Below are 25,061 nucleotides of genomic sequence, written 5' to 3' on the forward strand. Positions count from 1 at the left end.
TCTATTTTCAAAGGCCAACAACAAAACAACCCCAAAAAATAAGAATGTCCTTCAATAAAAATCCAAACTTCAAACTATTAACAGTCCCTGCCTAGGACTTGATAAAGGGCATTAAAAAAAACAATTCAATTATGTGAGATTCTTTGCTACAGCCACGTTCCTCCGCACACGACAAACAGGTCTGTCTTTTACCTTAGTGAACAGACAATCTGCCTCCCACCTGTCTTGGAAGTTAACCATTTTCCATCTTTTGTTTGGCCATTTTTGGGAAGGGGAAGTGTAAATTTGCTCGAGGAGACTGGTAGCAGAGTTGCTAACGACTGCAACAGAAAGGGAAGGGCCGCTCGCCGGTCTATACTGATGGGCCAACACACTAGCAAAGCATTCTGGGATTTGTAATATTAGTGGCGCATGTGCTATATACTGGCGGGCCAGCTCTAATACACATTTGATATGGTCTTGCGGACCAAATATAATTACATTGTGGGCCAAATTTGGCCCCAGGGCCTGATTTTGACATATATGCTTTAGAATATGACTCAAGTAAAAGTAAAATGTAGTCATCCAAATATTTACTTGAGTTAGAGTAAGAAAGTACCCAATGAAAAAAACTACTCAAGAATAATTTGTGAGCAACTTCTTATTTATTTATTTAAAAAAAAAAAATCAGAGCATGAACATCAAATAATAAAAAATATATATAAAAAAACCAACAACACATGCATTGGGCCCTACAGAAACACGATTTGCTTTATTCACTTAAATTACTTCATGAAGAAGCCGTTTGCTGACGAGACTTTGTGATTGTGTGTGCGACACCAAAGGGATAGTGCTAAATTTTGCCATATCCACTGCCAAAACAACAGTAGAAACATCTGCAACTTAATGCAAGGTGTTTTCTCAAGTTAGAAGTGGGCTGAAATATCCAAGTTTGGGCAGTCACAATTGAAGAGCTGCATGACAAAGCTGTTGTTTTTTGGTCTATAAACACACTCGCGCGGCTGTTTCCCCCCCCAAAATGAGTCATTTTGATTGGCTCGCGAAGGCTACGTGCGCAGTCATGTGACTGCCTTGTGTCGTCTAATTGGTGAAGTCAAATGACACAAGTGATCCGTTCGATTGGCGCAACGGGCACGCTATGCGGAAGTCAAAGATGGAGTCTAAAAATGGACGCGAACACGCATGAATGGATAAATAAAAGTAGCGAAAGGGATGTCGATCATTGTAAAGGAGTAAAAGTATCGACCCTTCTTCACATAAATACTCAAGTAAAAGTAAAAAGTAGAGTGCATTTAAAGTACTCTGACAAGTACAGTTTATCGAAAATGTTACTTGAGTAAATAAAAGGAAGTAAATGTAGCTCGTTACGACCCACCTCTGTGTAAGAGAAAGTGGAAGTAAAAACAACAACAAAATCTAATTGTCTACATAAGTGGTTACAACCTGTTCCTATGTAAAACCACTATAAATCTGACCATATACAGTAAATATAATATTTAGATGTTTGATGCGTTGTAGTACTCAGAAACTGAAAGTATCCTGTTTAAAGTCACCTCTATTGTGAACTTATTCTCGAAACAAATGCATTGGTATCTTGATCTCCGAGTGCCCTAAGTTACGAGTTTTTGGAGCTGTCACTTGGTCGAAATTATGCTGTGTGTTGAGAGCCGCAATTTGAGTTCCAAGCGAGTTTCATTGAAGTGAAGTGGGGGTGGGAATGAGCAATTACGATACTGTAATACCCTAACATGTGGGCAACCAGTCTGACTCCGATGCACTTTCAGCAGTTTTCAAACGCACACATACAAAATGAGAACACTCATAAGGAGCTGCTGTCAGCCACAACTGACACCCAAACACTCACACGCAGACAAACTGGGCAACCCGACTAGCACCTAATGTCACTCACTTGGCCAAACCCCTTAAGGTACACCTCCAACACATGAATGCTACAGTATGTATAGCAATTATACTCATAAAAACCAGCGTTATTTCTTTATATTCTCTTTTGTTTTATTCAGTTTGTATACAATATTTTTGTATGATTTTTGGGGGGGATTTGGGGGGAACATATACAGTGTGGCAAAAAAGTATTTAGTCAGCCACCAATTGTGCAAGTTCTCCCACTTAAAAAGATGAGAGAGACCTGTAATTCATCATAGGTATACCTCACCTATGAGAGACAAAATGAGAGAAAAAAAAAAAATCCAGGAAATCACATTTATTAGCAAATTATGGTAAATAAGTAGTTGGTCAACTACAAACAAGTGAGATTTCTGGCTCTCACAGAGCTGGAACTACTTCTTTAATAGGCTCCTCTGTCCTACCCTCGTTATCTGTATTAATGGCACCTGTTTGAACTCATCAGTATAAAGGACACCTGTCCACAACCTCAAACAGTCACACTCCAAATTCCATTATGGCCAAGACCAAAGAGCTGTCAAAGGACACCAGAAACAAAATTGTAGATCTGCACTAGGCTGGGAAGACTGAATCTGGAAAAGGTAAGCAGGTTTGTGTGAAGAAATCAACTGTGGGAGCAATTACTAGAAAATGGAAGACATACAAGACCGCTGATAATCTCCCTAGAGCCAGTACATGTCCATGCCCGTCTGAAGTTTGCTAGACAGCATTTGGATGATCCAGAAGAGGATTGGGAGAATGTCATATGTCAGATGAAACCAAAATAGAACTTTTTGGTAAAAACTCATCTTGTCGTGTTTGGAGGAGAAACAATGCTGAGTTGCATCCAAAGAACACCATACCTACTGTGAAGCATGGGGGGTGGAAACATGCTTTGGGGGTGTTTTTTTGAAAAGGGACCAGGACGACTGATCCGTGTAAAGGAAAGAATGAATGGGGCCATGTATCGTGAGATTTTGAGTGAAAACCTCCTTCCATCAGCAAGGCCATTGAGGATGAAACGTGGCTGGGTCTTTCAGCATGACAATGATCCCAAACACATCGCCCGGGCAACGAAGGAGTGGCCTAGCCAGTCTCCAGATCTCAACCCCATAGAAAATATTTGGAGGGAGTTGAAAGTCTGTGTTGCCCAGCGACAGCCCCAAAACATCACTGCTCTAGAGATCTGCATGGAGGAATAGGCCAAAATACCAGCAACAATATGTGAAAACCTTATGAAGACTTAGAGAAAACGGGTAAAGGGTATATAAAAAGTATTGAGATGAACTTTTGTTATTGACCAAATACTTATTTTCCACCATAATTTGCTAATAAAATCTTTACAAATCAGACGTGATTTTCCTGATTTTTTTCCCCTCATTTTGTCTCTCACAGGTGAGGTATACCTATGATGAAAATTACAGGCTTCTCTCATCTTTTTAAATGGGAGAACTTGGACAATTGGTGGCTGACTAAATACTTTTTTTGCCACAGTGTAAATGCCATTTTAGTTTATTTCAATGGAAGTATTGATTTGATGAGTAAACTGAGTTACGAGCTTGGTCAGGGAACAAATGAAACTTGTAAGTCATCGCAACACAAGCGCCATAACATAGAATCTAGAGGACTCAAGTAATACATAATCTAGCATCACGTTGTATCTGTATGTACATGCTAGTGATGTATTATATAACTCAATAGTCAAAAAGAAGACAGCAGACTGAGTAAATATTTAGCAATAGCACTTTATTCAACACAAACAACCCTAAGCCACAATACTGAATGACAAGACCAATTGGCTGCAGCAAACATTTTATAAAATAGATTCATAGGTTTCAATGTCACTAAATTGTTCTTTTTTTCTTTTAATGTCAGAAAGACAAATGCAGGTTTTTCCAAAACAGTGAATGATCATTTACATATTCAACATTTTTTTCTTTTGTAACAAATCATCATTCACATGTTCACATAAAGGAATAACAAGGCAAAGTGCTTTCAGGATTGCATTGTCGAATAAACTAAATATGAACTGGTTAAAGGTTGAGGTGAGGCAGCGGGCTGGATGAGGGTGGGGGAGATGGGTGGGGGCGGATCGGTCCTGTCCTACAATGGGAGCGGATGCATTAGGTTGGAAGCTAGGCGGATTTTGGGGAGGGGATTTAACCTCAAACCTTGTCCTGTACACCCCTTGCCGTCAAACTGAAAGCAAAGTTTTGGAAATGGGCGCAGATACAGGATGCCTACCAAACACAATATGGTTTCTGCTAGAACGTGGAGTGGACGGATGGATTCATAAGGCAAACGTCACAGAGGACGCTCAAAGTCTCACCTCTGGCGCCGAATCACAAATCCATCCTTCAATTGTCCTTGTGACAACCTTTGATATTGTCACACTCCAGGGTAATCAACACTGTTCCAGAATGAAGGTACAGTTACAGCTGGAGGCAAAAATGTGATTTAGAGGTGGAAATAAAAGCCAATACGTGGTTACTGTTTTTTCTTCAAGATGACTCAGCTGTGCGCCACGTAAATGTTAAAGGGGACTATCATCATAATCTGCATTGTAACATTGTCTGGCTTCACATTCCAGTTGTGTTTAGTCGTATAAATGCTTCTAATAATTTCCCCCCCCAGACATTGACACATACAAACACAACCAAGCACTCGATTCTTTTTAACTACCATTGCTTACGATAAAATCTGTTTTTATTCCAATACTGGCAAGCTATTCTAGTCAGAACAAGGTGGAGACAAACTGTACTGAAAGCTGCAAAAACAAGGAGGTAGGAGAAATGCTACGGAGAACAGTAAGTGTTGCAAACGCAAATGTTCGCTTAAATCCACCAGGTGGCCAGCGGACTTGTATTACGGCAGCTCATCTCACCGAGTCAGTTATATGTCTGGTTTGGAAGAGAACTCTAAAAGTACGTGCCGAGCAAATCTGAAGTTTCCATTCAGTTGCACTGAAAGTACATCAAAGTTAAATCAATGCTATAGATACACTGCTTGAGCGCTTAAAGGAAAACCATTTGTGTTCTAAGGTGCTTTCTCATGAGATGGATGTCAAATTTGGTCTTGTTATCTTTCGATCTTGGCTATCAAATGAAAAGCATGGATCTCTATTTGGCATTTCCGACCTATTCATTGAAAAACAAAAATCCAGCCAAATACTTTTTGTGAGTCAAATAAAAATGATTGAAGGTTTTAAATTTTTTTTCAATGAACAATCCCAGTTTGGAAAACACCAAGGAACGTTTTCCTTGAAAATGTAATTTTTTCCCCAATGTTTCATTCGACATTGCTTACTGAGAACAGCAGTGCTGCAGCGGGTTTTGTTGTGTGCACTTTTCACTAGTATCTGAATTAATCAACTGACAGTTGAACAGTGAGATTGCAGACTGAGGGGTTCATGATAACATTCTGACCGGCGGTGGAAAAAAGCAATAAAAAAAAAACGACTCAATCAGCCGCAGACCCTCAACAAATTTGGGGTTTTGGGAAAAATCTGGAGGTGTTGGACTTGATGTGATGAGCTGCTGTGCCAATTCACTCAGCGTTAAAAGAAATACAAACCAAACAAACCTTATTTTAAAGAGTTTATCCCAGTTTCTAATTTTCTAATTTCAACACGGTTGGTCCTGTTGTCATCACAGGTCTTGCTGCTGGTGATGGCATTGACTCCTTTAGCGCACAGTAGAACAAGTAGATTTGCAGATTTTGTAAATGAGGTAATCAGGCTAACTAGGGAACCCTGTCATTGACGCAGGCACACAAGCACACGCATGAGCCCACTTCATTCACCCGTAAAGCAAAAAACTAACAAGCCTATTCAGACGGACAGGACAGCGGAATATGGAGTCAAACTTTGGAATGTTGGGTGGACGTGCCAACTTTTTTTGTGTGTACAATTCTTCTATGTGAAGGTGCATTGTGAAATTAGCTGATTGTAACTCATCACATGCCCTGATTCAGAGTTCTTCCACTCCTGATAAGGGCTCCCTTGTATGTACCAAGATAAGCCACTCCATGTTAAAACAGGCAAGCTATTTTCTACCTGTTTCTTTTTAGACTTAAGGCTGCCTCAGCAGCAGATCGACGCCTGCTTCAAGTCCAGTTGTGAGGATTGTTAATAGCTTGTGAGCATCAATGAAGTGGCAAGATCTACAGTGGCTAAACAAAATGAATAAACGAAACAAAGACGGACAATCACTCCTAAAATGTCACAGGACATGCAAGTATACATCCTTTCCTACAGTAGGCTATTCCTCGTAACACATTCAAGAGGGCTCCTAAGGGACAACTTCTCCAATATGGCTCTGCTTTAGAGTAATCAAGCACGGTGAGGTGACTTACATCACGCAGTAAAAAGGTGCTAGGCAAAAAAATAAAATAAAAAGATAAAAGAAATCCTCGCAGCCTTATTTCTATCAGGCTGGATTTACATTGCAGGTGTTTTAAGTGGCCAATTCAGATTTATGCCTGTAACCGATTGATCTAACCCATATCCAATACTATGGTTACATTTACTGAACACCTGGGAAAAAATGCATGTGAACACACACAAAAACTCAGGGAAAGAAACTGAAACCGTCAGAACTGCGTCACACTAACAGTGTGCAGTGTAAATCCAGCCCGAGTTTTCATTGTCGGTTCAACAATGAACGAACGCGAGCAAATTGTTCCTTCCTCATTTCCCCCAAAAGACACTGCTCCTCTGCTGGTGAAAACAAACGGCACTTTCGAGGGGAATGTATCTCCGAAAAAATAAAAACGACAATTAACTCCAAGTAACAAAGCGTGGAAACGCGTACAGTAGGCTATACAGTAGATAGAAATCTCAGAGGACTCGGACTGTACAAGCTTTAGGCTACACACTGAAAAGGGAGAAACACACAGGAACCCTTAATGCTCAACATTAACACAAATATAAGGCATTTTCAATACTCCTTTTATCCGCCTATATCACAGACAGCAGGACTAAACACTTTTTCCTTTAGTTTTTTTTCTTGGAGAAATGTTTCATTCAAGGAGAAGGATGCATATACATCTACACATGCAAAGGAACGTCTACCAGATAGAAACCAGAAATGGAGCAATAAAAGATTCCCAAGTACAATAGTGTGATCCCAGAGGTCACTCACACTCACACTCACACTCACACACACACACACACACACACACACACCATTTATCTACCAGCCAACTTGTGCACGGTGCTTCCTCAAAACAAGCGGCTCGTCCAAGCTGGATCACAGTTTTAAGAACGGAATAGCACACACACTCAACAGTCAAACGCCACCGCTCTGAACACAAACAAGAGGAAACCCTTTATTTGCTACAGCTGAGTGACTTTTGGTGTTCAACTTAAAAACATTAAATAATCATTGGAGGAAACAATGACAAATAAAAGGCGATTGCACTTTTATCTTTTGTCTATTTCCAAACGAGGTCAGCTTAAGAAGATTCATGCCTCAGTTAAGACGACACGTTACGTCACTTCTAGAGTACGATTCACACGGTTATTAACACAGCACACTGGCTACTACTGCAACTCTACGTGTACTCAGTCTAGCCTAAATGACACACAAATCAACAATCAGTTTCCAAACAAAAACAAAAAAAGAATCTGATTCTGCTTCGCGAAGCGTGTTGCGAAGCCGCACGTCGCCAATGGATACCGAATGGTCAAGAACACTCCGAAGCAGCTCAATCCACACGGTGGTCTTTCTACAGTTTGTGTTAATGACAGTCAAGCTTGGGAGGCACCGATTCGCAGGACTGTTCACCGTCATCGACCATCAGTGTAACAGAAACACTGATGGGTGTGGGTGATGCTATTCTTTTACGTTGGAAGGTAGTTTTATCAAGACCTTATTCTTATATTTCATTTCTTAAAGATGTATTTGTTTTGCTACAACATCCCCAGGGTCAAGGTAGTAAAAGCCTGTGTCCTTGAGGCTCCTTCAAACAAGGTTTTGGGAAGGTGAACAGAGCTTTGTGGTGCCTTTTTTGGATTTGTGCTTTCATACAGTTTGATCCCAATTCATTTACATGCTCGATGTGCCCGCAAAAAACTGTCGCAAATGTTCAATTTAGACCAGCCTCATTAACGCAGAGTGGCTAAAACTAAAACCAAAAGGATCAAATGGCAAAGGATGAACTGCGGGGGTTGGATGAGCCTTGGACTGCAGTCCAGTGTATTCAGTGAAATTTCATTCCCCCCCCCCCCCCCCCATTGTATAAGGCTTCCGGGAAATATAAATGGAAGACCGTACCTTTCGGTAGTAACAAATAAAAGGCACCGTGCCACCGCTGTGCTTGATAGTACACAGGTCCTACTAATAGGGAGAGGAAGGGAATGTAGCATCGTGGCTAATGACCAAGTGTTTGGGCAGGGGAGAGAACATTTTTGACTGGACAAGAGGTAATAAAATGAAATAGCGACCTTCCTAAAACTGCAGGTCCAATAAAAAAAATATGAGAAGGTGCAGCAGTGAACGACTTGGTGAAGGTAGGGAACGCAAGCTAGTGACAATTCTGTCAATATACATTTCCGATTTAGCCTAGGTTAAGCAGAATTACACAACTCATGGAGATGGACTATTCGCATAGCTGCACAATTTTTTTAAAAAGTAATTTATTTATTATTAATAAAATCATTATTGTTTTATTTCATTTCTGTGTGAATAATGTGAGGCACACTGCTTTGAACTCCCAATGGCCACTCCGTAGAAGCCCAAGTTGATTGTTTACAAGTGAATTCTGACTCCATTATTTCACAGTGGCAAATATGGCAGTATCCTCCTCTTGGGACAATCTCTGCACCATGGCAACCTTCAGCTATGTGCTACCGTGACAGATTTGTGTGCTTCTTGACACCTGAAGGCCAACATGTAATTTTAGCTGTCCTGTCTGTAACCTCATACAGGCGATGCAATGTGTCAGGTATTGCCAGGGATCTAAATCATTTTCTTTGTTTTTTATCGCTTGTAAGGCAAAAGGCTCAACAGTGGATCAGTTGAATTGAAATTTGCCTTTTTTTTTTTTTTTAAATATATATATATCAGAATTGCTTCAAGTAAGAACCAAGACAACCAGAGAGGTAAATAAATTTTGAAAATACCATGCTTTTTCCCTCCATTTTTATGACATCACCAAATAAGTTCTGCCGCACGTACACACTCACACACAACCACACACACCTTGTTAAACAAACACACTAACACGGGATTGGTTTGCCAATACCAAAATTATGCTGTCCAATTATAAAACCCTACTGACAGAGTACTTGTGGTCTATCCAAATACATAATCCCATGCAAATAGTTGTCATACTGTAGTCCTAAATGGTACAAAGACATTCAAGTCCAAAGATTATAATTGTAGTAATAATTCTGTCTATTAGGGAATAAGTTACTGACCAATGTGATTTACATCTAAAGGCAAATAAAGGTTTCTATGGCACTAAATGGGTGTTGCTTAGGTGCATTTTTGTCAACCATATTCTGTTGTAGACCTTTGTTTTATTTTATTTTTTCCCAGTTGATAAGGCATTCTCAATGAAATGGATGTCAAATTGACCCAAATACCCCCGTTGGCTGCAGTAAAAATGGATGGAAATAACAATTAGCCAACAAACAAACTCAAAGCAAGGTAGATGACAAGAAACACTATAACAAGAGGTTTACAGTACATGCTACCGGGTATTCTCCACTACTTCAAATTGTTCTGCTTGAGGGGGAAGAAAGACCCCGACCGGACAGTCTTTTCAGTCATGGCTCAGATTGGATGGTCAGACTGAATGAATGCATAATTGAATTGACGCTGTACGCAGGTTTTGGCAATAGCTGGGAATGCGTCGAAGCCCGCATTTGTATTTTAAATCTACCATTGGCATCCATGGACTTGGCCTAAACGGATAGCAACGTTTGTGTTGCACTCAATCTCACACTCACGCTATTGCTACAAATGGACCATCCACATATTTCCTGTATATCAACATGCACAACACTCGGTTATTACTATCATACACACACACATACAAAGCATGTATAAGAAAACTATGTCCCAAACTAAAAGACTGTATACTTGCAGGGAGGAAAAGGCTCCGTTACCTGGTCACATTTGGACATCAATAGAGAAAAATGAAAAAACATCATCCCTGCCAGAACGGATGAGCACCTACAAATTGCCAGTGTGTGTGGTGTTTCTAAGGAGCCCACTCGTGGTGTGTGCCGAGTCGCTGCACTTGACTCCAAATGTCTCGGGCTAGCAGATTGGGCTGGAAGTCGCAGCCACTCTATAATCCTCTCTTGTTCTCTCTTTCTCTCTCTCTCTCTCACACACACACACACACACACGCACACAAATGAGATCAAAAAGGTAGCGGCCAGTGGACAGCGCCCCGAGTGGTCGGAGACACCATTTGCTAATCAATGCAATGCACAAAGTCGACGACTAGCCGACAATTCCTGTAATTCAGCAGCAACACACATGCATGTAAACATAAGTACATACATTACATCTGCTCTATTTTGCACACTTAGAACCTGAATGTATGAAAGTGCGTGCTTGACTAATTAAGTGCTGTAGGATTAAGGTTAAAAAGGGAATAAAATTTCATGAAACATCCCATCCACATAAAAACAAAACAATCTAATACTAATTATCCTGCTGAATTATGATTGGTTCATTAATTTTGCTTGCTGCTTCAACCACAGATCCTGAGATCGCAAATGAATTATGTACCTTATATTAATAACCCAAGAGAATAATAAAAAGTGAAATTCATCTCAACAAACTAGCAATGGCTCCTCTCGACTGGAGGCTGTGTCAATTTTAATAAGTAGGAAGTAAGGGAGGGAGGGAAGAGTCGAACGAGTCTAGGTCCTCATCACCCATCTGGTCAACTTATGTGTGCAATTGTGCCACTTCACTAGCAGTAGATGCTGGGTAAAGTTATCACGGCCAGCAGATGAACTACATAACAAATTGAAAGACAACAGGCGATACAATCATCTTTAGTATGCATTTAGTATGTTTAGTACCAGAAATGGGAGGAAGAGACAAAAACAACAGCAATAAGCACATATTTGGATTTCTGCTAGTCCTGAACTCTGCACTGGGGATGGGCATAATAGTTGTGTGGAATTGTTTGTTGCTTAAACGACTCTTGAAGCAAACGAGGCTAAACGGCGTGCACTATTTGGCGGCAACCAAGAGGCGGTGTTCATTCAGTCGCAACTAGTGCTGCCTGCTCTCCGAAGAACATGACAACAACAATTGCAAGCTACGCTACACATGGGCATGGGAGTTCAGAACATTCCAAGAGATTCTCCCCTCACCCTTAAAATATTATTTAAAAATTGATTTTGACCTTCATTTTGCCACAGTCGATCAAGGAAATTTAGTCAAATGCGATTCCTACTCAACAACACGTAATGGCTGAGAAAATATACCTCTCCCTTTTCTGGAACACGTTTTTTCTCTCTTTTTTAAATATTGTCATCTACTGACTGTGGTTCGTGCTATCAAACGGGAGGAAGGCGAGATTGTAAGTCTCAGGGATGCAAAGGCTCATAATACTTTTGCCACGTTACAGTCCAACTGAAATGATGGAAGGCATGGGTCGAAAAAGGCATTTGATGAGACCCCGTCAAAGGCAATCCAGTGCATTTGTGTTGACACAGACGGTTTAAAATGCCCAAAACATGCAGAGCCATTCGTTTTGTCTTCAGGTCATCCGTCACCGGGTAAGACCAAAATGAAAACCAAACCCATTCCAGGGAAACAAAAGCCCTTGTGACAGTGATTGTCTATTCAATATAACAAACAAAAAGGCCAAAAGAAAAATATTGCTCATAAGTTGCCAAATAATAATAATAATGATGGACGCAGTAAAATAAGCAGACAAAACGCTTCAAAGTGATGACCACCAAGAGATAGAAACTATTAAGACGAGGTCAAGAAATAATCCTTCAACACTGATGGAGACGCACGTGCAAACACACACACACGAAAAAGAAAAGGCCTAAACGTCACACAGAACTATCGCGTAGACCACGCTGACTCTGAAAACTTTGCACAAACACTGTTCAAGAGATGGGAACGAAATTGAAATGGCTTGTTCATTTATGTGCTCAGATATATGACGCTCTGATGAGGTGTTGTTGGCAGATATTACTTGTAAAGCCTTCATCTCGGAAATCAACAAGGCCTTGGTCACTTCACTACATCCTACAGTAGTTCTCTCGACCTACAAAAAAAAGAACGTCAGACCTACGGACCCTGGGCAAAGATGAAGCAGCTGCTAAACGAGTTGACGAGGTATATCAAGATCTATTGTCTCTCTCTGTACAGTACAGTTCATCTCAAATAAATAATTTTATAGCCATAGTAGTGTTGATCAACTTTGGTCATAACATATGCTTAGAAACATTCTAGCCTAACAAACAGTTCTTTAAAATGTCAGCGTCGGCATTCAGGGCCGAAGCCGGCGTGGTGCGCCTTTGCAAGGAGGCGTGCTTACGTATTCAGCAGCATCACCTAATTATCTTTCAATGCCAAAAGTTAGGAGCCGTACGTTTTAAAAGTACACCACAGAATCTTTGTGACCCTTTTCAGATTGTACTGTAGTCCACAAGCATTGCACTTTTCAGCTAATTTGATTTTTTCCCTTGTGTGGTTCCTTCACTAAAATAAAAAAACTAATCTAGGCTAAGTTACAAAAAAAGCAAAACATCTCGAAAGGAAACTCTTTGATCGTTCTTTTGGGAGGGTTGCGAGTTCCTCTACAAGGTCACCAGTGTGATATGACTTCACTCAACGATATGGCGGTGAGACTTGTTCCAGTGCTGTTACGTAACTGATGCTTTTAAAGGGTTAAAATGACTTGCGTGTGGCCAGATTGCGTTAGTTTGGATGTCACACTTGATCGGAGTGGCCTTGTAGAGCAACAAGCCTCTACGTAGTAAGCACTACTCTGGGATGGAGGAATGGGCTTCTAATTGCATATTAGGTTTGACTGCACCTCAAGAGAAGACCAAACACTCACGCACATACAGACACACATACATACATACATACACAAAATAGATATAGGCGGGTGCTCTCCTGGTCCTCTTGGCCACGTTAAAGGGAGACACCCCCTGGTGGTAGATGACGGTGACAGCAGCATGACTGAGCCTGGCGGCAACACCCCTCACTCGGACAGACAGCCGTCCAGGCCCACGGGTGCGCCGTGGCGGTCTTTGACGTAGCCGTTGTGGAGGCCGTTGCTGGGCAGGGGGGCGCAGGCGGCCGTGATGCCGCAGTGCTTGAGCAAGTTGAGGCCTGGCGAGGGGGAGACGCCAGGGGAGGAGCAAGAGCAGGAGGAAGGGTCAAGCTGGGGGAAAGGCTTCATGGTGGAGAGGATCAGAGCCAGGCAGTCAGCCACGTCTTTGTTGGGGGCACACGCCAGAGCTGGGGTGTGGCCTAGTGGATGAGAAAAAGTCACATGACGTCGTTGTCCAACGACAACCTTGGAAAGTAGAGGTGTGCATAAACAGTTTTCCCTCCACAAAAATCTGATTTTCATCAATTTTCCCCAATGCAATTGTGATTTGATCCTTTGTTGCTCACAAAGAAATGAAAAGTTTCATGTTGTAGTTTATTATATTAATAGACAGAATATTGCAATGGCAAAGTGCTGTTGATCAATTATTTGTTGTTTTTTTGGTATAATGATGTCAAAATGTGAACAGCATTATGAAGAGGACTATTTAAATATCAATTCTAATTGAACCAGGAAATGCATTGATCCATCCACTGATAAAACACCTGTTGTGAATTTTGCCACCATGTCCTTGGCAATGATCCGCGCCACTGTCTTCAACCGGGCTTCCTTCTAGTTTTACGCAAAACGATGAAAATCATTCCACTCGTTTTTTTATTTCACTTAATAAAAAATAATTAGTCGCTATAAGTGTTGGAAAAAGTCGCTAAATACAGCAATCGAATTACTAAGGCCTGGTACAAGATGTTTGATGTCTGTGTAACGGACACGCTCTCGCCCGATGGCACTGTGACCCCAAAAAAACTCCAGACCAAGCAGCATCACTGTAGATTCCCCAGGTTTGATCATTCAATTTTCTATAAAATTCACCATCTGCACAGTTGTGTGTGTTTGGGTTTGAAAAAACAAAAATCTCTGGTCGTCTAGAACTCTTATCTAATTCACGTAGCAACCTCCAAATTATGAGACTGAGGAGAAAAGTTTTGTATTCACTTTGTCCTGAAGTTTTATACATCTAAAAGTGACATGGTTCCCCTTTACTAGATAAAATAGCTTGATTTATAATGCTGTAATTTAAAATTACGCTAAACCGGAAGTAACGCAGGCGTCGCTTCCAGCTTATTCTTTTCTCCTAAATTAATTATATTTTTATTCAACTAATATACGCTACATCTGCTACAGACACTACATATAAAGATAAAAAAATTGGGCATTCAACAGTTTTGGTCGTCGTCATGTGTGTGGTGTGCTCCGAGAATCTCAACACAGCAGACCACACACAAAAAGATTCTGAAGAAACTGAAGAAGAAGAAACACTTCCAGATACACTCGCATGTTTCCTGTCCTTTTAATTATTTCAACAGCTATAACAAAAACTTACAGAGAGGCTGCATTCAGCCACTATGGCCCGCACCTTTGGAATAGCCTGCCAGAGGGTATCACTACCACAGAGTCTGTTTATGCTTTTAAAAGGAGGCTCAAGAGTCATTTATTCTGTTTAGCTAGTAGTTTCCCCGTGGCCCTTGGGACAGGGGGGCTCTGCACAATGTTGGAAGTCCAGCCCAGCCTTCACAGGTCATAGTGGTCTTTGCAGCTACATCCTCTGTGGCTGTGGGCGGCGGCGGCACCTCTTGGTGTGGATGGCTCCCACAGGTTTGTCTTTCCTCACCTGGATCTTCAGTGCCTTGCCTTGCACAGTGCCGTGAAAAAGTACTGGCCCCTTTCTGAAATTCTTATATTTTTTCATTATTTTCCCACTTTGTTGAAGATCATCGAACAAATGTAAATAGACAAATATAACCCAAGTGAACTTTTTAAAATGGTGATTTCCTTTATTAAGGACGAAAAATAAAAAAATAAAAAATTCAGTTACCTGGCCCTGTATGAAAAAGTGATTGCCCTCTAAACCAAATAACTGGTTGGGCCATCCTCAGCAGCAACAACTGAATTCAAGCGTTTTCTATGACAGGCAATGAGTCTTTAACATTTCTGTGGAGATATTTTGGCCCACTCTTCCTTTGAGAATTATTTCCTCTTCTTTCCCTTTCAACTTGTCCTGTAAGAAGTCGCCACAGCGTGTCATCCTTTTCCATGTAAGCTTATCTCCTGCATCCTCCTCTCTAAAACCAACTGCCCTCATGTCTACCCTCACTACCTCTATCAACCTCATCTTTGGTCTTCCTTGAGCTCTCTTGAATGGCACCTCCATCTTTATCATCCAATCAAGAGACTCACTCTCGCTCCTCTGGACTCCAAACCATGTAAGTCTGCTCTCTCTAACCTTGGCTGTCCCTCTGATGAGCTCATTACTAATCCTATCCAACCTGGTCACTCCTAGAGAGAACCTCAACCTTTTCATTTCCGCCACCTCCAGCTCTGCTTCCTTTTGTCTCTTCAGTGCCACTGTCTCTAACCCGTACATCATGGCTGGCCTCACCACTGTCTTATAAACTTTCCCCTACATCCTAGCAGAGACTGTTCTGTCACATGACACACTTGACACCAGTCTCCATCTGTTCCAACCTGCTTGGACCCGTTTCTTCACTTCCTTACAACACTCACCATTGCTCTGGACTGTTGACCCCAAGTATTTAAAGTCATCCACCCTCATTATCTCTTCTCCCTGTAGCCTCACTATTCCCCCTCCACCCCTCTCATTTATGCACATATATTGTGTCTTACTTTGGCTAACATTCATTCTTCTCCTTTCCAGTGCATGCCTCCATCTTTCCAACTGTTCCTCCACCTACTCCCTGCTTCCACTGCAGATCACAATGTCATCTACAAACATCATGGTCCATGGGTATTCCAGTCTAAGCTCATCTGTCAGTCTTTCCATCACCACCGCAAGCAGGAAGGGACCCAGGGCTGATTCCTGATGCAGTCCCACCTTCACCTTAAACTCCTCTGTCACACTAACAGCACACCTCACCGCTGTTCTGCTGCCCTCACACGTCCTGTACTATTTTAACATATCTCTCCGCCACTCCAGACGTCCGCATGCAGTACCACAGTTCCGCTCTAGGTACTCTGTCATAGGCTTTCTCTAGATCTACAAAGACACAATTTAGCTCCTTCTGACCTTCTCTGTACCTCTCCATCAACACCCTCAAGGCAAATATGCATCTGTGGTACTCTTTCTAGGTATGAAACCATACTGTTGCTCACAAATACTCACTTCTGTCCTGAGTCCAGCCTTCACTACTCTTTCCCATAAATTCATTGTGTGGCTCATCAACTTTATTCCTCGATAGTTCTCACAGCGCTGTTCTTAAAAAGGGGCACCATTATACTTTTCCTCCATTGCTCAGGAATCTTCTCACTCGCTAGAATTCTGTTGAACAACCTGGTCAAAAACTCCACAACCACCTCTCTTAGATGCTTCCATACCTCTACAGGTATGTCATCAGGACCAACTGCCTTCCATTTTTCATCTTATTTAGTGCCTTTCTAAATTCCCCCTTGCTAATATTTGCCACTTTTTGGTTCACCACACTTGCCTCTTCTACTCTTCCTTCGCTCTCATTATCCTCATTCATCAACTCCTCAAAGTATTCTTTCCATCTATCCAACACACTACTGGCACCAGCCAACACATTTCCATCTGTATCCTTAATCACCCTAACCTCCTGCACATCCTTACTTTCTCTATTTCTCTGTCTGACCAACCTGTATAGATCTTTTTCTCCTTCTTTAGTATCCAACCTGGCATACATGTCATCCTCTTGTTTGGCCTTTGCCACCTCTACCTTTGCCCTACGTCGCATCGCAATGTATTCCTTTCGCCTCTCCTCAGTCCTCTCAGTGTCCCACTTCTTCTTAGCGAACCTCTTTCCTTGTATGATCTCCTGTACTTTGAGGTTCCACCACCAAATCTTCTCCTCTTTCAACCAGAAGATACACAAAGTACTCTCCTGCCTGTCTCCCTGATCACCTTGGCTGTAATGGTCCAGACGAAGCTCCTCCTGTCCACCGAGAGTCTGTCTCACATCTTCTCGAAAAGCTACACAATACTCCTTTCTCAGCTTCCGCCACATGGTTCTCTGCACTGCCTTTGTCTTCTTAATCTTCCTCCCCACCATCAAAGTAATTTCACACAACACGATCCTATGCTGTCTATCCACTATCTCCCCTACCTCTACCTTACAGTCTGTAACCTCCTTCAGATCACATCGTCTGCACAAGATGTAATCTACCTGCGTGCTACTACCTCCGCTCTTGTAGGTGACCCTATGTTCCTCCTTTTTTTTGGGAATAAAGTGTTCACGACAGCCATTTCCATCCTTTTTGCAGTCTACCACAATCTGTCCCTCCTGGATGCCAAACTTACCAATCACTTCTTCATCACCCCTTTTTCCTTCACCAACATGTCCATTACATTCTGCACCAATCACGACTCTTTCTCTGTCTGGGATGCTCAGAACTACTTTGTCTAGCTCCTTCCAGAATTTCTCTTTCACCTCTCGATCACATCCTACCTGTGGGGGATAGCCACTAATCACATTATACATAACACCCTCAATTTCAAGTTTCAGCCTCATCACTCGATCTGACAGCCTCCAAGACATTCTTATGCCTGGATCAGCCTACAAGACAAATTTGGTCTTTCCCGATTGCACTACTGCCATGAAATCTTCCCGTATCTCGTTCAAACAGAGGCAACACTACACGACACTTATTCCGATATCACCGTATCTCATCTTTTATGATCACAGGGCTTTATCTTATCAAATCAAACACTGTCGGAGAGGCGGAACCAGAAAACGTGTGACCGGTCAACGCGACCAGATACCCTTGTTATCATGGAGAAAACAACAACAATGTGCCGCGCGAATGTATTGTGTCGGGTGACAAAAGAACAAAATGAGGAAAAACGTGTGGTGGTTATCACCGGTGGTCAGGAGAGGACGTTCTTTCAAGTATTGCTTGAGGTATGTTCACATACTTTTAATACGATATGGTTCGCAAGCAGGCAACAAAATGTTATGTAGCCTAGCAAGCTAGTGCTAGCATAAACGGTTGTACATAAACAAGCTGGCGTTCTGTCGAATCATGCTGTAAAGCTTTGGTAAAAATTGGTTTGTGCGCGTGAATTAATGTTAACGGCGTGCAAGTATGTTGACAACGGCAAGGATGGGAGGCAATGCGCTGATCACAATACGCAATTCTATTGGTCGACGTAGCGGTGCGCTGTCAGAGAGTTGTCGTTGATATTTTACACTACACGGAAGATATCCCAAAAAAATCTAACATGCTAGATTTTTCTGTTTGGCGTCGTAGGGCCAAATCGTTGGTCGTGGATTATGTCACACTACAAGAGATTTTGGTGTTCCCAACAAAATATGTCGGGCCCGATCTAGGAAATCAGCTGCGATAGCTAATCGGGCCAATATCGGGGCTAAAATCCTGTAGTCTGATCTTGGCATTAGCTAACTCTTCCTTTAAAATAACTTCTACTCCATTTCTCTTCCTAGCTACACCATGGAAAAATAATTTTAAACGTCTAGTCTTACTGCCTTTCCACCTGCTCTCCTGGACACACAATATATCAGCCTTTCTCCTAATCATCATGTCAACCAACTCCCGAGATTTTCCTGTCATAGTCCCAACATTCAAAGTCCCCACATTAAGTTCTAGGCTCTATGTTTTCCCCTTCTCTTTCTGCCAAAGAACCTGCTTTCCACCTCTCCATCTTTGACCCACACTAGCTGAATCTTTGGATGAACACTCATATTTGTTTGGCAAAGTTATAAGCCGGATTCCCTTCCTGACGCAACCCTCTGCATTTATCAGGGCTCGGGACCGGCCTACAGTCTGCTTTGGCATGTGGCCCCCAAAGGGCTGCATTCCTAGCAGAATTGTTTGAATTCAGCAAAAATGGAGGGTTTTCGAGCATGAATGGCTTTTTTCAACTCATGCCACTGCATTTCAATTGGATTAAAGTCTGGAATTTGACTAGGCCACTCCAAAACCATTTTACTTTTTTAAAGCCATTTAGAAGTTGACAAGCTGGGGTGTTTTGGATCAGCAGAACCCAAGTGCGCTTCAGCTTGAGGTGACAAACTGATGGCTGAACTTTCTCCTTTAGGATTTTCTGTTAAAGAGCATAATTCATGGTTCTATCAATCGCAGCAATTTGTCCAGGTCCTGAAGGAGCTAAGCAGCCCAAGAGTTTCACACTACCACCACTATGTTTGACTGTTGATATGATGTTCTTTTTCGGAAATGTTGTGCTACATTTACGCCTGATGTAACGAGACACACAACTTCCAAAAAGCTCAACTTTCATCTCGTCAGTCCATGTAATAATCTCCTAAAAGTCTTGGGAATCATTCAGATGTGTTTTTTTTTTTTTTTTGCGCAAAAGTAAGATGAGCCTTTGTTCTTTTTGGTCAGCAGTGGTTTTCGCCTCTCCCATAGATGCCATTTTTGCCCAGTCTCTTCCTTTCTGTTGTGTCATTGACACTGACCTTAACTGACAAACAAGGGAGGCCTGCAGTGCTTTAGAAGTTGTCCTGAGTTCCTTTGTGGCCTCCTGGACGAGTCATTACTGTTCTCTTGGGGTAATCTTTGTAGGCCGGCCACCCCTCGGAAGGTTCATCATTGTTCCATGTTATCTCCATGTGAGTATAATGGCTCCCCCTATGGTTCACTGGAACCCTAAAGCTTTATAAATGTATTTTGTAACCCTTTCCAGACTGATAGATGTCAATTACTTTATTTCTTGACTGTTTTGGAATTCTGCGAGTTTCAAAATCTGTAAATGTTGTTGTGTGACTTTGATGAGCCCTCTGCTTGACTGACTGGGAGCATTTCCTGCCGACACGCTGCTTATATAGAGGAAAGGCGGACGTGACTGAGGACAGCATGCGGACGTTAAAGGGGGAAGGGTGCGCGTGGAAGAGGACGCTAAAGGCACCCCAGTGTGTGTGTGTGTGTGTGTATATATATATATATATATATATATATGCCTTTTTAAAAACATACGCTAGCATGTATTAGAGTGCATGCATGCTACCGTATATTTTAAGCTAGCCTATGTTTAACCATGCCTGCACCCAATAATACAGTGCGCCTTATGGTCATGAAAATATTTTTTCCTTAATAAATGAAATCACCATTTAAAAACAGCGTTTTATGTTCACTTGGGTTATATTTGCCTGATATTTCCATTTGTTAGGCTCCAGCATGCCCATGACCCTAGTGAGGATAAGCGGTGTAGAAAAAGAATGCATGGATGGATGGATTTGTTTGCTGATCTAAAAGTGGGGAAACTATGCAAAAATATAAGAATTTGAGAAGGGGGCCAATACTTTTCACAGCACTGTAAATACACTATTAAACTGTGTGTGTGTGTGTATGTACGGGTTAATGTTCATGTGGGTGTGTTTAGCGTTTAAATGTGGGGGTTGAAGAATTTTTTGTTGGTTTTAATTTCTGTAATGCACTTTATGTTGCATTTTAATGTATGAAAAGTGCTATATGAATAAATTGGATTTTATTTTATTTGAGTGTTCCCGAAGGTTGCTGGAGCCGAGAGCTTTGTAAAATGGCAATGCTCTCAAAAAACGACTCGCTTTGGAAAATACTTCTTGCTGTCTGAGGAACCCACTTTTATACATAAAACGACATCGGGTAAGACGTTTTTTTATTTCATTTACGGTCACTTCTTTGTTCTTGAGTCTTGAGTGTCTTAAGTGCTTCTTTGATTGGCTACATTCTGTTTAACCACTGTCACCATTCTTGGCGTCGTGACTTGGGAGAAGTCGGCGTTCCCCACACACAAAGCGTTTTGGTCGTAAATATTGAACACAGTCATTATTTAAGATTGTCGACACTGACCTGCTTCGGGCCCTAAAATCGTGACAAATCCACTCTTAACACACATCAGACCTAAGGACCATTTTATAGGATAATCTTATAAGAATTAAGATTTTTTGGCATTTGATGTGCTTGGTCGGGAAGGGGTCAAATCGGCACAAAAACAGGCCGATTGTTTTTGTGTGTGTACCGGGCTTAAGTTGGCAATACAAAATTGCTTTTATAAACTAGCTCCTCTCTGTTAGCAACCATGTTGTCAGTGTAAGTAGTGCATGTCAACGGAGACGTGGAAACATCCTGAGAAACTCAAATTAATCTATACATTTGACTAACTGCCTAGCCCTAGAGGTTGACCTGGAACAGACTGCTCAAAGTTGAAAGTTCCACTGAGCTTCAATATAGCCATAATATGGAAATCCTACTTGAACAATCATTTATTAGATGCTCACCTTCCTCATCCACAGCCAGAACAGTGGCTCCTCTGCTCAGCAGCGCCTGCACCACTGTGGCCAAGCCATTACGAGCGGCGAGATGGAGAGGCCTGGAGGAGAGCGAGTCAATCATTAAATCAATGGCTCATTTTTCATTTGTGTCCTTTCTCACAGCAGAAAAGGTGACGATTACTGCTAGGGATATTACATTTTTACATTTCATCCCAAACAACATCATCTTATAGTCTCACATTTGCAGAGCACTGTTGGTAGCATTTACAAGAGTAGGACTGTGTATCTCTCCCAGAATCAGCAGAGCACACATCTCATGAGCCTGAAGAGAGGCAAACAAAGAAAGCGTCAAATGCCTGAGATTTTGAGAAACCTTAGTATCTTTGGGATGCAACAATAGGAGTAGTGAGTGTGTACCTTGTTGCAGGCCAGGTGCAAGGCAGTGTTCCTATTCTCATCCAGCAATGTGAGGTCAGCCTTCGCCCGGTGAAGGAGGATGGCTAAACAGCCGCAAAACAAATATGACAATAAAGTGAAAACTAATGTGCATTCTTAAGAAATAAAAAAGTTTAAAAAATATAAAACAGACCAATCAACCAATTGTAGCTGGCGCTGATGTCGCCAAGCTAAACAATGTGCTGCGCGAATGTATTGTGTCGGGTCAAAAAGAACAAAATGAGGAAAAACGTGTGGTGGTTATCACCGGTGGTCAGGAGAGGACGTTCTTTCAAGTACTGCTTGAGGAGGTACGTTCACATACTTTTAATACGATACGGTTCGCAAGCAGGCAACAAAATGTTATGTAGCCTAGCAAGCTAGTGCTAGCATAAACGGTTGTACATAAACAAGCCGGCGTTCTGTCAAATCATGCTGTAAAGCTTCGGTAAACATTGGTTTGTGCGCGTGAATAAATGTTAACGGCGTGCAAGTATGTTGACAACGGCAAGGATGGGAGGCGATCCGCTGGTCACAATACGCAATCCTATTGGTCAACGTAGCGGTGCGTTGTCGGAGAGTTGTTGATATTTTACACCACACGGAAAATATATTAAAACAAATTTGTTTTGCACTGAGGAGAGGCTTCCGTCGAGCTACTCTGCCATACAGCCCGACTCAATTCTGTCTCTGACCTCTTCAGGCAGTTCCTTTGACCTCATGATTCTCATTTGCTCTGACATGCACTGTGAGCTGTAAGGTCTTACATAGACAGGTGTGTGGCTTTCTTAATCAAGTAATCAGTATAATCAAACAGCTAGACTCCAATCAAGGTGTAGAACCATCTTAAGGATGATCAGAAGAAATGGACAGCACCCGAGTTAAATATGAGTGTCACAGCAAAGGGTCTGAATACTTATGGCTGTGGGATATTTCAGTTTTTCTTTTTTCATAAATCAGCAAAAATTTCAACAATTCCGTTTTTTTTCTGTCAATATGGGGTGCTGTGTGTACATTAATGAGGAAAAAAATTAAATGTAAACAAATAGCTGCAATATAAAAAAGAGTGAAAACTTTCCGTACCCACTGTATTTTGTCTTCATTTTTTAGTTTCACAGTCAATCTGCCTGTATACATTTACAAGGCAGAGGGATAACTTTCATTCTGAAAAGTTTCCACTTTAGTTTGTAAGATGTGATGAGTCAGTTGAGCCTTTCAAGATTGTGGAACAGTACGTAAATTTAAAATGATTTATACAAAAGTTGTTTTATAAAAGGTAAATACAGTTTATAGAGCTGTAAGTTGCAAATAAATGAAAACACTGATTCATCCATGCATTTTCTGTACCGCTTATCCTCACTAGGGTTGCGAGCGTGCTGGAGCTTACCCCAGCTATTTTCGGGCGAGAGGCAGGGTACACCATGAACTGGTCGCCAGCCAATCGCAGGGCACATAGAATCAAACAACCATTCGTGCTCACATTCACACCTCTGGACAATTTAGAGTCTTCAATCAACCTAGCATGCATGTTTTTGGGATGTGGGAGGAAACCGGAGTATCCGGAGAAAACCCGGGAGAACATGCATACTCCACACAGGCGGGGCCGGGATTTGAACCCCGGTCCTCAGAACTGTGAGGCAGATGTGCTAACCAGTCGGTTACCGTGGCGTACACTGATTCATATTGTTGAAATTGGACAAATTTTTGTTATGACATTTGATTTCATATGATTTGAAACAAAATTTGAGACAATAATTAGTAAATGTGAATATTTTCCCAAATGTAAATGTACCATAATTTCTGATGTATAATGTGCACCCTTGTGTAATACACACACCCAAAGTTGACCTCAAAATTCTGGAAAACCCTTCTACATATGTATCATGCATTTTTACAATGCATGATTTTGCTTCTACCCATATGACCAAAACATGAAGTATTATCTGTATTTAGTTAGTTTTGTCAAAGAATTATTCTGAAGTAAAGCACGTTATTTGAACACGTAATACTTTATTTTTATTTAATTGCTCTTATTTTGAAATTCAGAGCCCTACTTTTATTTAGTAAATAGAAAACACACAGTTGTGCTCATATGTTTTGCGCAATGCACATACCGTGTGTGTGTGTGTGTATATATATATATACATGTGCTTTAGGTCTGCATTAACCCCCTCAGCAGACTTACCCACGGTGCCACTGTGTCCCTTATCGGCAGCCACCATAAGAGCAGAACGTCCATTGTTGTCCACCGCATTGATCTCAGTCCCATGGCGAAGCACCAGCTGGAGTCCTGCGACGTCCTCAGCAAAAGCAGCAGCATGCAGCGGGGTTCTGCAGGCACACACAGCAACGTTTACCTGAGACCTTTTGTTTTGATCATATTCAAGGACAATTTTGTGTATAAAAAAGCTAAAACAAAGATATTTGGGTTGTGGGGTCTCACCTTCCTTTGGCATCTCTGGTGTTTATCATGTGGACCCCAGCACATTCAAGAAGCCGTTCCGCAGCACCGCTATGACCATTCATCCTGTTGGCAAAGTGCATTGTAGTAAAGTGCTCAGCTAAATGGACTAGCTTTTTTCTCACTGGTAAACCCCCTCCCCCCAAAAAAGGTATCGTGTATTGTTACTTTATGATTCCTGAAACAGTGAAACAAACACACAGACAACTGAATACTCACAGAGCACAGTGCAGGGGAGTGAAAGTGTTTCCCTCTTCATGAATAAATGTTTTGAATTCAAGTAATACCTCCAAACAGTCTTCATGCCCTGAAAAAAAGCCACTTTTTTTCACTCGAAGTGATACACTACAATATCTAAATGCAGTCAAAAGGCTTGAACACAAACCTTTGTAAGCAGCCCAGTGCAGTGGGGTGTATTGTTTGTTGTCCAGCAGTTTGTCTTGCGGCTCCATTGCGACCTGCACCAGACTGGCCAAGATCTCGGCATGGCCCCTGGATGCTGCGTAGTGCAGGGGTGTACGACCCAGGGAGTCCCGACACAGCACAGAAACTTTATGCTCCAGCAGGGCCGCCACACACTCATCATGGCCCAGCAACGCCTAAAACACACCACGACAAAGGGTGAGGAGACACCAACCATAGCAAAAGTCCAATACTCATAAGTTCATACAATTCAGAATTTGATAAAGTTTTTTGGGGAAAAAAACTAACCCGAACACTTCATGCAT

At 41.8% G+C, this 25,061-nt stretch overlaps 1 protein-coding gene across 1 annotated transcript in view; it reads right to left on the bottom strand.

Moving 5' to 3' along the window:
• Positions 1-3,627: 3,627 nt before the first annotated feature.
• Positions 3,628-25,061, bottom strand: part of ankrd52a (ankyrin repeat domain 52a) — a 64,731-nt gene continuing 43,297 nt past the window's right edge. Inside the window, exons 21-28 of the mRNA XM_061790189.1 lie at positions 24,719-24,932; positions 24,553-24,640; positions 24,316-24,399; positions 24,058-24,203; positions 21,855-21,937; positions 21,677-21,759; positions 21,444-21,535; positions 3,628-13,373 (exon numbers count right to left, since the gene is read on the bottom strand). Coding sequence (XP_061646173.1) covers positions 13,102-13,373; positions 21,444-21,535; positions 21,677-21,759; positions 21,855-21,937; positions 24,058-24,203; positions 24,316-24,399; positions 24,553-24,640; positions 24,719-24,932 — 1,062 coding nt within the window. The 3' untranslated portion in view covers positions 3,628-13,101. The remainder of the gene's footprint in view (positions 13,374-21,443; positions 21,536-21,676; positions 21,760-21,854; positions 21,938-24,057; positions 24,204-24,315; positions 24,400-24,552; positions 24,641-24,718; positions 24,933-25,061) is intronic.

Source organism: Phyllopteryx taeniolatus, chromosome 1 (genome assembly GCF_024500385.1).
Source record: "Phyllopteryx taeniolatus isolate TA_2022b chromosome 1, UOR_Ptae_1.2, whole genome shotgun sequence".
NCBI lineage: Eukaryota > Metazoa > Chordata > Actinopteri > Syngnathiformes > Syngnathidae > Phyllopteryx > Phyllopteryx taeniolatus.